General features: G+C 39.4%; 1 protein-coding gene across 1 annotated transcript in view; it reads left to right on the top strand.

Annotated features, from left to right (window-relative positions):
- MSH2 (mutS homolog 2) overlaps positions 1-13,718 on the top strand; it is a 76,068-nt gene extending 62,350 nt beyond the window's left edge. Inside the window, exons 12-16 of the mRNA XM_010364293.2 lie at positions 4,809-5,054; positions 6,156-6,360; positions 8,053-8,300; positions 11,067-11,242; positions 13,268-13,718. Of these exons, the coding sequence (XP_010362595.1) occupies positions 4,809-5,054; positions 6,156-6,360; positions 8,053-8,300; positions 11,067-11,242; positions 13,268-13,438 (1,046 nt within the window). The 3' untranslated portion in view covers positions 13,439-13,718. The remainder of the gene's footprint in view (positions 1-4,808; positions 5,055-6,155; positions 6,361-8,052; positions 8,301-11,066; positions 11,243-13,267) is intronic.
- The last annotated feature ends 378 nt before the right edge of the window (positions 13,719-14,096 follow it).

The raw sequence follows: 14,096 nt of genomic DNA, 5'->3' as shown, positions 1-14,096 counted from the left end.
GAATGTCCTTGTTCTCAGGATATGCATGCTAAATTATTTAAGGGTAAATATTTTTTTAAAAGGTTATGTGCATGAATAATTCTGTAAATTGTGTTGCTATTATGAATTGTCATAGTAAATCAAAAGAAAACATAAAACTCAAAAGATTTTATTTTAATACACTTTATGTATTGTTGAAATGAATGGAATTGATTTGTTTTTTTTTTTTTTTTTTTTTTTTTTTTCATCTCTTTTTTTTTTTTTTTTTATTATACTTTAAGTTCTAGGGTACATGTGCATAACGTGCAGGTTTGTTACATATGTATACTTATGCCATGTTGGTGTGCTGCACCCATCAACTCGTCAGCACCCATCAATTCATCATTTATATCATGTATAACTCCCCAATGCAATCCCTCCCTCCTCCCCCCTCCCCATGATAGACCCCAGTGTGTGATGTTCCCCTTCCCGAGTCCAAGTGATCTCATTGTTCAGTTCCCACCTATGAGTGAGAACATGCGGTGTTTGGTTTTCTCTTCTTGTGATAGTTTGCTAAGAATGATGGTTTCCAGCTGCATCCATGTCCCTACAAAGGACGCAAACTCATCCTTTTTTATGGCTGCATAGTATTCCATGGTGTATATGTGCCACATTTTCTTAATCCAGTCTGTCACAGATGGACATTTGGGTTGATTCCAAGTCTTTGCTATTGTGAATAGTGCCGCAATAAACATACGTGTGCATGTGTCTTTGTAGTAGACTAATTTATAATCCTTTGGGTATATACCCAGTAGTGGGATGGCTGGGTCATATGGTACATCTAGTTCTAGATCCTTGAGGAATTGCCATACTGTTTTCCATAATGGTTGAACTAGTTTACAATCCCACCAACAGTGTAAAAGTGTTCCTATTTCTCCACCTCCTCTCCAACACCTGTTGTTTCCTGACTTCTTAATGATTGCCATTCTAACTGGTGTGAGATTTTTTTTTTTTTTTTTGAGACGGAGTCTCGCTCTGTCACCCAGGCTGGAGTGCTGTGGCCGGCTCTCAGCTCACTGCAAGCTCCGCCTCCCGGGTTCACGCCATTCTCCTGTCTCAGCCTCCCGGGTAGCTGGGACTACAGGCGCCGCCACGTCGCCCGGCTAGTTTTTTGTAGTTTTTAGTAGAGACGGGGTTTCACCGTGTTAGCCAGGATGGTCTCGATCTCCTGACCTCGTGATCCGCCCGTCTCGGCCTCCCAAAGTGCTGGGATTACAGGCTTGAGCCACCGCGCCCGGCCAAGGAATTGATTTGTAAAGATTACATTTTTGCTTGTTTGTATCAGAAAGCAGTGACATAATAATCTTCTAGCTGAATTATGTTTCTTAGGCTAGATTGCATTTTAAAGAACCCTGGAAATACCATTTATTTGAACTATGGATCTTCCTTAAAAAATAATATTTATTAAGCACCTAGCAGGGTAAAGTTTTTAGATTTTAACATTTAAATTGAAGATTTTATATTAGAAGTCAACCTGAATTTAAATGAAACTTCTTGGTCTGATATTACATATTACGAAATACTTGTATTTAAAAATATAATGGAGGCTGGACATGGTGGTTCACACCTGTAATCCCAACACTTTGGGAGGCTGAGCTAGGAGGACTGCTTGAGCCCAGGAGTTTGAGACCAGCCTAGTCAACATAGGGGGACCCTGACTCTACAAAAATTCCACCCAAAATTAGCCAGGTGTGGTGGTGCATGCCTGTAGTCCCAGCTACTCAGGAGGCTGAGGCAGGAGAATCACTTGAACCCAGGAGGTCGAGGCTGTGGTGAGCCATAATTATGCTACTGTTCTTCAGCCTGGGCAACAGAGCAGAGTTTGCAGTGAGCTGAGATCACATCACTGCACTCCAGCCTGGGCAACAGAGCAAGACTCCATCTCAAAAAGTGTAATGGATCACTTTTATAATTTTCTATCATACAATTAAGTCACAAAAGGTTAAGAGCCAGTTATGTGACATGCCAAGTATAGACTCTTAATTAAGATGCTTTGGTTTGCTTTTGGTATATATGTATGTATGTACGTATGTATGTATGTATTTGATGGGGTCTTATCATGTTGCCCAGGCTTTAGTGCAGTGGTGTGATCATGATTCACTGCAGCTTCAACCTCCTAGGTGCAAGCAATTCTCCCCACTCAGCCTCCCAAGTAGCTTGGGACTACAGGCATGTGCCACCACACCTGGTTAATTTTTGAAAAATTATCTTTTGTAGAGATGAGGTCTCACTATGTTGCTGAAGCCAGACTCAAGCAATCTTCCTGTCTTGGCCTCCCAAAGTATTGGGATTACAGGCGTGAGCCACCCTGCCCAGCCTAGTTTTCTTTTTTTACTATACACTTATTCTTGTCAGTATGCTAGCAATTTTACAAGTTTTAAAGTAGTTATAGCAAGTACTTCACTCATGTTTAATTCTTAAAGGCTTATATTGCTGTATAATAGGGTAGTGTGAATTCTTCCTTTCTTTTTTTTAGAAAAACGTATTCGGTAAAAGTAATAAATTTTAAAAGTGTACTGAGGCCAAGTGCAGTGGCTCACACCTATAATCCCAGCACTTTGGGAGGCTGAGGCCGGTGGATCACCTGAGGTCAGGAGTTCAAGACGGGCCTAACCAACATAGTGAAACCCTGTCTCTATAAAAGTACAAAAATTAGCTGGGTGTGGCGGCAGGTGCCTGTAATCCCAACTACTTGGGAGGCTGAGGCAGGAGAATCGTTTGAACCCAGGAGGCGGAGGTTGCAGTAAGCCTAGATCACACCATTGCACTCCAGCCTGGGCGACAGAGCAAGAGCAAGAGCAAGAGTCTGTCTCCAAAAAAAAAGATATACTGAAACAGAGGAAGATAATTATGTCTGCTTGGCCCCATTGTTAAGCTGATTTTTATTTTCAAAACATTTGATCGCTGTTACGGGGAACAAGGGAATAAAAAATGAGTTAAATTTCCAGCCCCTTGATTAAACTAATAATTTTTGGTTTTCCTAGAATTAAACGCTTTTATCTTGAATGTTCTGTGAAGCTTTTAACATGATTGATAGCTGTATGATAGTCTGAATGACATGTGGGTCATGTACCAGCCCCTCCAACCTGTTAACATTTAGAATCTTTTCAAAAAAATTAAAGCATTGTTAATTTTCTTCATGTTTTTTGTCTAGCATGTGTCAGAGATTTTTTAAATGTACCTATTAATAGCGTTTAGTTTTAATACTCTGGAACAGTAGAATCTTGGAAATGTTTTAAGTGACAATTAGAGATTTAAATTTATGCTGACATTCTCTGCATGTGATACTAAAGAAAGCCAAACTGGCCGGGCGCGGTGGCTCAAGCCTGTAATCCCAGCACTTTGGGAGGCCGAGACGGGCGGATCACGAGGTCAGGAGACCCTCCTGGCTAACACGGTGAAACCCCGTCTCTACTAAAAAATACAAAAAAATTAGCCGGGCGAGGTGGCGGGCGCCTGTAGTCCCAGCTACTCCGGAGGCTGAGGCAGGAGAATGGTGTGAACCCGGGAGGCGGAGCTTGCAGTGAGCTGAGATCCGGCCACAGCACTCCAGCCTGGGTGGCAGAGCGAGACTCCGTCTCAAAAAAAAAAAAAAAAAGAAAGCCAAACTAACTGTCTTACGGTCAGTTTGTACAATATACCAGGCCTTGATGGTCACATTTCAGCATGCTACCTTTTTGCTTACATGTGTCTTATGGTGATTTTGAGGTGTCATTCTGGTTTCTCAGATACTTAAAATATAGAAAAAGGTGTGTCTTAAAATTGAGAGAATGTCTTGGATATCACTGCACCGTTTCTCTTAACCTAATCAATATATTATCAAAATGTCTCCCTGTTAGTTTTCTTTTTTAAAGCTCTACCACATTTCTTTTTTTTTTTTTGAGGCGGAGTCTGGCTCTGTCGCCCGGACTGGAGTGCAGTGGCCGGATCTCAGCTCACTGCAAGCTCCGCCTCCTGGGTTTACGCCATTCTCCTGCCTCAGCCTCCCTAGTAGCTGGGACTACAGGCGCCCGCCACCTCGCCCGGCTAGTTTTTGTATTTTTAGTAGAGACGGGGTTTCACCGTGTTAGCCAGGACGGTCTCGATCTCCTGACCTCGTGATCCGCCCGTCTCGGCCTCCCAAAGTGCTGGATTACAGGCTTCAGCCACCGCGCCCGGCCCACATTTCTTTATATACAGCTGTATAGTTTTATATTTTAATGATAAGGGAAGGTACTCTACTTTTGTTTTTTGTGTGTTTTTGTTTGTTTTTGAGACAGAGTTGCCCAGGCTGGAGTGCTGTGGCACAATCTCAGCTTACTGCAGCTTCCACCTCCTGGGTTCATGCAATTCTGGTGCCTCAGCCTCCCAAGTATCTGGGATTACAGATGTGCACTACCATACCTGGCTAATTTTTGTATTTTTGGTAGAGATGGAGTTTTGCCATGTTAGCCAGGCTGGTCTTGAATTCCTGGCCTCATGTGATCCCCAGTCTCATGCGATCTGCCCGCCTCGGCCCTCCAAAGTGCTGGGATGATAGGTGTGAGCCGCTCAACCCAGCCAGTACTTTGTTTTTGATAGCTATTCACAATGGGGAAGGATGTAGCAACACATTTTAACCCTATGTTGAGTTTTAGGTGGGTTCCTTTCAAATTTTGTTAAGGCTAATTTTGTTAATTTTTTTAAAAAAAGTGTAAGTTAGGAAATGGGTTTTGAATTCCCAAATGGGGGGATTAAATGTATTCTTACAGCTTATATCTGTTTATTATTCAGTATTCCTGTGTACATTTTCTGTTTTTATTTTTATACAGGCTATGTAGAACCAATGCAAACACTCAATGATGTGTTAGCTCAGCTAGATGCTGTTGTCAGCTTTGCTCATGTGTCAAATGGAGCACCTGTTCCATATGTACGACCAGCCATTTTGGAGAAAGGACAAGGAAGAATTATATTAAAAGCATCCAGGCATGCTTGTGTTGAAGTTCAAGATGAAATCACTTTTATTCCTAATGATATATACTTTGAAAAAGATAAACAGATGTTCCACATCATTACTGGTAAAAAAAACCTGGTTTTTGGCCTTTGTGGGGGTAACATGTTTTTTGTTTGTTTGTTTGTTTGTTTTTTATCTTGGAATAGAAATATATTAAAATTGATGGAGAAAATTCACAGTTCTTAACGTTAGAAAGAGAACATAATATTCTTACCAGTTAGTAATCTATTCACATTTGGATTAGAGGGAAGATTTAGAAGGTGAGATAAAAGCTTATGAGAGAATAATGTATTCCTTGAAACTTGTTCCACGGGTTCAGAACATTTAGAAACAAACATCCCTTCACACTCAAAGCTTACCTTTAGCCAGTCCTCCAATACTGAGGTCTTTGAAGGTCAGGCCGAATTGGCTATGGGAGGACCTCAGGTTAGGGTACGAATTATTTTAAAACATGGCGCTATATTCATGTGAAACTCAAAAAAACTAGCCTTGCATATAGACTCATGTATCATGTCTCCGCTAAGATGTTTGAGAGATCTTAACTAGATTCTAGAAAACAAAAAAGGAAGTAGGAGTTTTGGGGCAAATATATTTGGGAAACGGTTGATTGTATTTTCTTTCCCCAAATGGATTTTCAAGTTGTTCGTATAATCTAACCCCAACAAATAAATTGCCTGTTTTTCAAAAGAAGGATCCTGTCTTCAGGTTTTTGTGTGGGGTTTAAGTGATTTGAAAGATTTGACCATACTGATACACTCACTAGTAACCTCATTTACTAATGAGTAACAGTTTTGAGTTAATCAGTTAGGCCTGCACTACTTTTCTGGAAGTTAATAAATTATCCCACAGGCAGCCTTGTGAGCCATGGGAAATGTGTATATGGTCTTTCTAGGCCAGAGTCAAATTACAGGTATATTTTTCATGGCTTCTCTTGATGAAAGGCCCAGTATCAGTTTGTCTGAAGAAATAATAGCATTGCTTTTGGGGGTAATATGGGCAGTAACTCTGTCCACATCTTTGGTCAGCCTGTGGTTCTGCTTTTGTATGTCATGTCAGTGTAAACCTACATGATTAGTCATCATTGTACAGCTTAGGACTAACAGTCCCTTTATTAGTAGCAGAAAGAAATTTAAAATCTTGATTTCTGATATAATTTGTTTTGTAGGCCCCAATATGGGAGGTAAATCTACATATATTCGACAAACTGGGGTGATAGTACTCATGGCCCAAATTGGGTGTTTTGTGCCATGTGAGTCTGCAGAAGTGTCCATTGTGGACTGTATCTTGGCCCGGGTAGGGGCTGGTGACAGTCAGTTGAAAGGAGTCTCCACATTCATGGCTGAAATGTTGGAAACTGCTTCTATTCTCAGGTAAGTGCATCTCCTAGTCCCTTGAAGACAGAAATGTATGTCTCTGTCCTGTAAGAAGGAGAAGTATATTTGCAGATTCTCATGTAAAAACATCTGAGAATGTTTGTCTTAGTTTAATAGTTGTTTTCCTGTGGACTTTATATACTTTGTATTATCTTAAAAGAGTGATTGATGATAGCTATGGAAAACTTTGATTTTTAAAGTTGTCTCTTTAAGTAGACAATTTATAAGCTACTGGTACTAGCTCACCTTGTAAATCTCCATTACCATGTTTTCGCTTGCCCTGTTCACACTTCCTGGAATGGTCCTTCTTGCCCTTTATCCAACTTCTTTCTAATTTTTAAGTCCCTGATGATGGAAATTCTACTTCTGTAGCGATTTTTCTCATCATACGACCCTAAGGTGGGTGTTTTTCTCTGAACTCCTCTTTGAGATGCCTGTAACTTAAACCACATTTTTGTTTTAGACATTACTGAAATGTTTTGTCTTTATTTCGCTTTTCAGGAGCTTCCTTGAAGGTAGGGACTATACCTTCTATTTCTTGGTATCTTTTTCCTTCTTTTTTTAAAAGTTTTTTAGAGAGAGAGAGTCTTACTCTGTTGCCCAGGCTGGTCTTGAACTCCTGTGCTCAGGTGATCTTCCTGCCTTGGCTTCCCGAAGTGCTGGGATTACAGGCATGAACCACTGTGATCCTCCTTGTTTCTTAGTATCTTCTAAAGTACATTGAATATAGTAGGTGCTTAGTAAATTATGTGTTGATTTAACTTCTTTGAGGTTCTGTTGTTTGTGAAGAATTATAAAAGCAATACAAATGTTTGTGTAGTAATTAAGCAACAGGTTAATATTCATGAATTAAAAGATTAAAGAAATAAACAAAACATGTTAGCTGGCAACTCACAGAAAAAGAATTAAATTGCCAGTGAGCACACGAGCACATGAAAAATTAGCAAATATGTGTAAGTTTCACCCCCTTACATATATTTGGTTAAAAATGAGAGAAGAATGGTAATAGCTGGTATTGGTAGGACTGTGGCAGGCACACAATTTACGTAACCACCAAAAGTGTATGCAAGTATCCATGTCACCACACCCTGATCTTATCTTCATTCAGTTTTATTTTTATTTTTTTAATCTCTGCCGATTTGATTGGCATGAAATGAATGATAGCTGCCTTACTTGGAATTCCTTTGATTACTACTAGTGTGCTTGATAATGTAAAACAATGTTTATTCAAAATCTGTTTTCCCTTTCATCCATTGTTTATTCATGTTCATGCCCTTTTTTTCCTTTTCTCCTTCCTGCCTTCTTGCCTTCCTGCCTTCGCCTCCCTCCCACCCTCCCTCTTACACACACACAGGTGTGTGCTACCATACCTGACTAGTTTTTAATTTTTTTTTTTTTTTTTAGAGGCAAGGTCTCACTATGTTGCTCAAGCTGGTCTGGGCTCAAGTGATCCTCCCACCTTGGCCTTCCAAAGTGCTGGGATTATAGACGTGAGCCACCATGCCTGGCCCATGCCCATTTTTCTGTTGAAGTTTTAGTGCTTTTTATTGACTTTGTTTATATATTAAGATAATTAATCTATTATGTTTGTGGCGTATCCTTCCCAATGTATTGTCTTAATTTTGTTTTTGTATGTGTATGTTACCACATTTTATGTGATGGGAAATTTCATGTAATTATGTGCTTCAGGTCGGCAACCAAAGATTCATTAATAATCATAGATGAATTGGGAAGAGGAACTTCTACCTACGATGGATTTGGGTTAGCATGGGCTATATCAGAATACATTGCAACAAAGATTGGTGCTTTTTGCATGTTTGCAACCCATTTTCATGAGCTTACTGCCTTGGCCAATCAGATACCAACTGTTAATAATCTACATGTCACAGCACTCACCACTGAAGAGACCTTAACTATGCTTTATCAGGTGAAGAAAGGTACGTACTATTGGAGTACTCTAAATTCAGAACTTGGTAATGGGAAACTTACTACCCTTGAAATCATCAGTAATTGCCTTATTCTAAGTTAGTATAAATTGTTGATGTTTTTATAGAACCCATTTACCTCTTAATTCACAGTCTGGGGGCAGGAACATGTACATATTTCTGTATCTCCTAGTAGGACCACTCATTCTAAAGCATTCACAGAAAGAATTATCTGTTTTTGTTTTTTTTTTTTTTTTTTTTTTTTTTTTGAGACAGAATCTAGGTCTGTTGCCCAGGCTGGAGTATGATTCTCTGCTCACTGCAACCTCTGCCTCCCGGGTTCAAGTGATTCTCCTGCCTCAGCTTCCCGAGTAGCTGGGATTACAGGCGCCTGCCACCACGCCTGGCTAATTTTTGTATTTTTAGTAGAGATGGGGTTTCACCATGCTGGCCAGGCTGGTCTCGAACTCCCAACATCAGGCTATCTGCCCATCTTGGCCTCCCAAAGTGCTGGGATTACAGGCGCAAGCCACCGCGCCTGGTCAGAATTACCTGTACTCTTGAACATCACCATGAAAGGATTTTCTGCTACCTCCCATTTCAGTATGTTTTCTTGTTGAATTAGGATAACAAACAATATGCTTTTTTTTTTTTTTTTTTTTTTTTTTTTTTTTTTTTTTTTTTTTTTTTTGAGACGGAGTCTTGCTCTGTCACCCAGGCTGGAGTGCAGTGGTGTGATCTCGGCTCACTGCAACCTCCACCTCCCGGGTTTCAAGTGATTCTCTGCCTCAGCCTCCCAAGTAGCTGGGACTACAGGCGCCTGCCACCATGCCCAGCTGCTAATTTTTTATTTTTAGTAGAGACGGGGTTTCACCATGTTGGCCAGGATAGTCTTGATCTCCTGACCTCGTGATCCACCCTCCTCGGCCTCCCAAAGTGCTGGGATTACAGGCGTGAGCCACCGCGCCCGGCCAATATGCTTTCAAGTTCCAAAGTTCTAGCTGTTATTGTTTAACAAAATCTTCATTATAATTAGCTTATTTTATGCTCAAGAGTGTGTTATAAAAACAGGTTCATTTAAAACTGGGGTTTCCAGAAATCTTGAAATAGTCATTTTCACATGCAGAGTGACTTATCTATTGTTATTTCATCCTTTCAGGAAAGTTTGTTATTCATGGGCTTGGGATTTAGTCAGATCCCTGTATTGATGAGATTAACATAATATAAGGCTTTCTTTTTCTTTTTTTTTTTTTGAGATGGAGTCTCGCTCTGTTGCCCAGGCTGAGTGCAGTAGCCGGATCTCAGCTCACTGCAAGCTCCGCCTCCCGGATTTACACCATTCTCCTGCCTCAGCCTCCCGAGTAGCTGGGACTACAGGCGCTCGCCACCTTGCCCGGCTAGTTTTTTGTATTTTTTAGTAGAGACGGGGTTTCACCATGTTAGCCAGGATGGTCTTGATCTCCTGACCTTGTGATCCGCCCATCTCGGCCTCCCAAAGTGCTGGGATTACAGGCTTGAGAAGGCTTTCAAAGGTTTTAAAAATCATACTATAAGGATTGATTTCATTAGTCACCAGAATAACTTTTTCAGATGGCACTCTGATTTTCCATGAACACATTTTTCTGCATCAGTTGGTTACATATGAGTGAGATGAGTGAGATAATCTTGGTTCTTTATCCTTTGTTATTTATACTTCATTGGGAATCCTTTTGAGTTAACGTATTTGCGTCATTATTATTATTGCTGTAGAATTCGGGAACTTTTAGTAGATCTGACAGCATGAAATTTGCTTTTAAATCATTGCTTGTGTTTTGTAAGCAATGGAAATGTGTTCAGAATATTTTTTAAAAGGCCGGATGAAGTGTGAAGATAGAAAAACTTCATCCTTCACTGTGGATGTTTAACAAACATTTGCTTCTACTTTATTTTTGTTTGCTTCCTTTAGTTGTGCAAAGTATCCAGTTCTAGAATGCATGAGATACATGACAAAGCCAAAAAATTCTTTACAGTTGATAAATAATTGCGGCAAAAACAGCTCTATAGTAACTTTGCAAGCATCATTTGATTAAATGCTTAAAAAGTCTTGACTCAGTTTTAACTTTCCTGCAAATAATAAATCAATATTTTTAATTAAATGCTACTCCAAATTAGTGACACTTTTACATGTCTTTCTTTCTCCCTCCCCTTCTCTCTTGCCCCCTTTCCCCCTTTCCCCTTTTCTCCCTTCTCCCTTTCTCCCTTCCCTCTTCCCTCTTCCCTTCCCCGCTTCCCTTGCCCCATCCCTTCCCTTCCCCCATCCCTTTCCTTTCCCCTTCCCTTCCCTTCTCTTGCCCCTTCCCTTTCCCTTCCTCTTCACTTCCCCTTCCCTTCCCTCTTCCCTTCTCCCTCCCTTTCCCCTCCCCCTCTCCTCTCCTCCCCTCCTTTCCCTTCCCATGAAATGAGAAAGCCTCAGAGATATTGGCTTGATTAATTTTTCTTTAGATTAAGATATTTATCTAAGCCTTTAAGGTTTATCTGTTGAGCTTTTTCATCTCCTATTTTTATTTTTTCTACGTTTGTCAAGGATAAAATACAGCACTGTGTGCCAAGTCATAATCACTTTTCTTTTGAGACTTAATCAAAATTCCTTTAACTGTTACTCTGATACATTTGGCTAATGTATTTGAAGTAATCCAAAATTAAGTTTTCTAATGACAAGGTGAGAAGGATAAATTCCATTTACATAAATTGCTGTCTCTTCTCATGCTGTCTCCTCACGCTTCCCCAAATTTCTTATAGGTGTCTGTGATCAAAGTTTTGGGATTCATGTTGCAGAGCTTGCTAATTTCCCTAAGCATGTAATAGAGTGTGCTAAACAGAAAGCCCTGGAACTCGAAGAGTTTCAGTATATTGGAGAAGCACAAGGATATGATATCATGGAACCAGCAGCAAAGAAGTGCTATCTGGAAAGAGAGGTTTGTCAGTTTGTTTTCATAGTTTAACTTAGCTTCTGTATTATTATATAAACAGGACACTAAGATGAAGGTTTTTTGGTGTTTTTTTTCCCCTCTGTGTTTCTAGTGCTTATTTTTATTTTTTTATTTTTTTTTTTTTGAGACAGAGTCTTGCTCTGTTGCCCGGGCTGGAGTGCAGTGACCGGATCTCAGCTCACTGTAAGCTCCGCCTCCTGGGTTTACGCCATTCTCCTGCCTCAGCCTCCGTCTAGTGCTTAATTTTTAATCAATTTGTTTGATGGCAAAGAATCCATCTCTGTGTCATTTTGATTTCTGCAGTATATACATCTGCATAATCAAGATTCGATTTCAAGTACCGAAGTAGGAGTAAAGGAATATAGTAAAGGAATAGGTTTAAAATTAGTCATTTCACTAAAATTAGTTATTATGGACTATAGCTAGGTGCATATTTGTTCATGAACGAATATATCAAGTTCAGTTATTAAATTATGTATTAGGTAAGAAAAGGACAAATAAGAAAGCATGATTCATAATTCCTGCCCTCTATTTGTTTAGAATTTAGTTGGGGAGATAAGAATAACAAATGTGACACAGAGAATAAAGTGGCATATGACAAATACTTATTCAAAGAAGCCATTATGGATGGGATGTTTCAGTTCTCATGGGAGAAATGGATTTTATGGTGGCTTTTCTTTGAGTATGGGTCATATTTGGGTGTTCACACAGAAAGACTCAAACATATGCCTAATTTTTAAATTAATTAGTTTATTTTCTTTGTGATGGAGTCTCTCTGTGTTGCCCAGGCTGGAGTGCAGTGGTGTGATCTTGGCTCACTGCAAGCTCTGCCTCCCGGGTTCGCGCCATTCTCCTGCCTCAGCCTCCTGAGTAGCTGGGACTACAGGTGCCCACCACCACGCCCGGCTAATATTTTGTGTTTTTTAGTAGAGACGAGGTTTCACTGTGTTAGCCAGGATGGTCTCGATCTCCTGACTTCGTGATCCGCCTGCCTCAGCCTCCCAAAGTGCTGGGATTACAGGTGTGAGCCACCACGCCCGGCCCCCCCTTTTTTTTTTTTAATTAGAGGATTACTAGTTCTCTTCAATTATAGAAATAAAAGAATCTTATTTCACTGCCTGGTCCTGGAAACATTTACTGCAGTATACATTGTGACAACTTTTTACTTGTCATGTTTTTAGCTTTTACCTGTGAATTTCTTATTGTTCTTATGTGAAGGATAGATAGTTGCTACAATAATAATAAATGATGTGTATGGTTTTTGAGCCTGAAAAGTGTAGTTTTATCTGCTGTACCTATTCAAGCAGGAGAAATATAATTTGTTAATAATTTTAGGTATGGCAGGCTGCCATCCCAAATATGAAGTGGTCTTTGTATTTGCACTTTAATGTGTTGAAATCATAGCTTTCAGTGATCCAGGATTAGGCAGACTCTTATGTAATCCCTTGTTTCCAATTAAAATAGACGTTGTGTACTTTTGATAACATTAATTATAATGTATTTTGAGCCCTGTGAGGTTGGTAACATTATTCCCATTTTGTGAATGAGGAATGTATGTTAAGGAATTTGCCCAAGAGTCACATAGCAAGTAATATTCATGCTCTCTGAAGCAGCAATAACTTGGCAATAAAATAAAAAAGAAACATCTTCTGTATGTGTTAACTTTTCAGTGACGGTTTTTGCCTTCCAGTATTCTTTGTAAACCTTGAATTATTTTTTTCACAGAGGATTAAAGTTTATCAATTATAAAGGTGAAGGAATTTGGGAACTAGACAGTGCACACATAAATAATAAATATGTTCTTCAAATATTGGGTGGGCTAATGTGGGAGGAGTTCGAGACCAGCCTAGGCAACATAGTGAGACCCTTGTCTCTAAAAATACGAAAAATAAAAAAAATTTCTAAAAATGGATGATGTGTTTATATGGAAATGAAACAATTTGTCACGATCTAACAAGACTTTTAGAAAAGACATTTTAATTACTAATGGGACATTCACATGTTTTTCAGCAAGGTGAAAAAATTATTCAGGAGTTCCTGTCCAAGGTGAAACAAATGCCCTTTACTGAAATGTCAGAAGAAAACATCACAATAAAGTTAAAACAGCTAAAAGCTGAAGTAATAGCAAAGAATAATAGCTTTGTAAATGAAATCATTTCACGAATAAAAGTTACTACGTGAAAAATCCCAGTAATGGAATGAAGGTAATATTGATAAGCTAATTGTCTCTAATACTTTTATATTGTTTTATATTAATTCTTTTTCCATAGTGTTAACTGTCAATGCCCATGGGCTATCAACTTAATAAGATATTTAGTAATATTTGGCTCTGAGGACATTTTCAAAGATCTTTATTTTGAAAAATGAGAGCTGTAACTGAGGACTGTTTGCAATTGACATAGGCAATAATAAGTGATGTGCTGAATTTTATAAATAAAATCATGTAGTTTGTGGAATTTGAGATGCATTGTAGTTCTTTGCAGTGTGACTTCTATACACATTTGTTCCCAAATATGTTGTAAGAAACAAATAGTCCAGAGACCTTGTAAAAGATCTTAAACTGGAGGACTCCATGGAGATCTTTGCCAGTGACTCCCCTAGAGTGTCCATCTGTTGGCAGGAGCCAGGTTGGCTGCATATGCATTAGCTAAGGAGCTTATACATCCAGAGTCCTATGGTGAGCCTCCATCCCGTCTGCCATTCTCACATCCCTGGTCTATAATAAGACTTAGAAATCTGCATTTTAACAAAACCTTTCAGGTTGAGAACCCTGATTTAGTCTACTTCTTCTGTTTTACAATGAAGAGATGAAGGGGTTAAGAATTAGCAGCTAATCCTA

Source organism: Rhinopithecus roxellana, chromosome 17, assembly GCF_007565055.1.
Source record: "Rhinopithecus roxellana isolate Shanxi Qingling chromosome 17, ASM756505v1, whole genome shotgun sequence".
Classification (NCBI taxonomy): Eukaryota; Metazoa; Chordata; class Mammalia; order Primates; family Cercopithecidae; genus Rhinopithecus; species Rhinopithecus roxellana.
The sequence above is the reverse complement of the archived record's forward strand: the minus strand, read 5'-3'. Positions and strand labels throughout refer to the sequence as shown.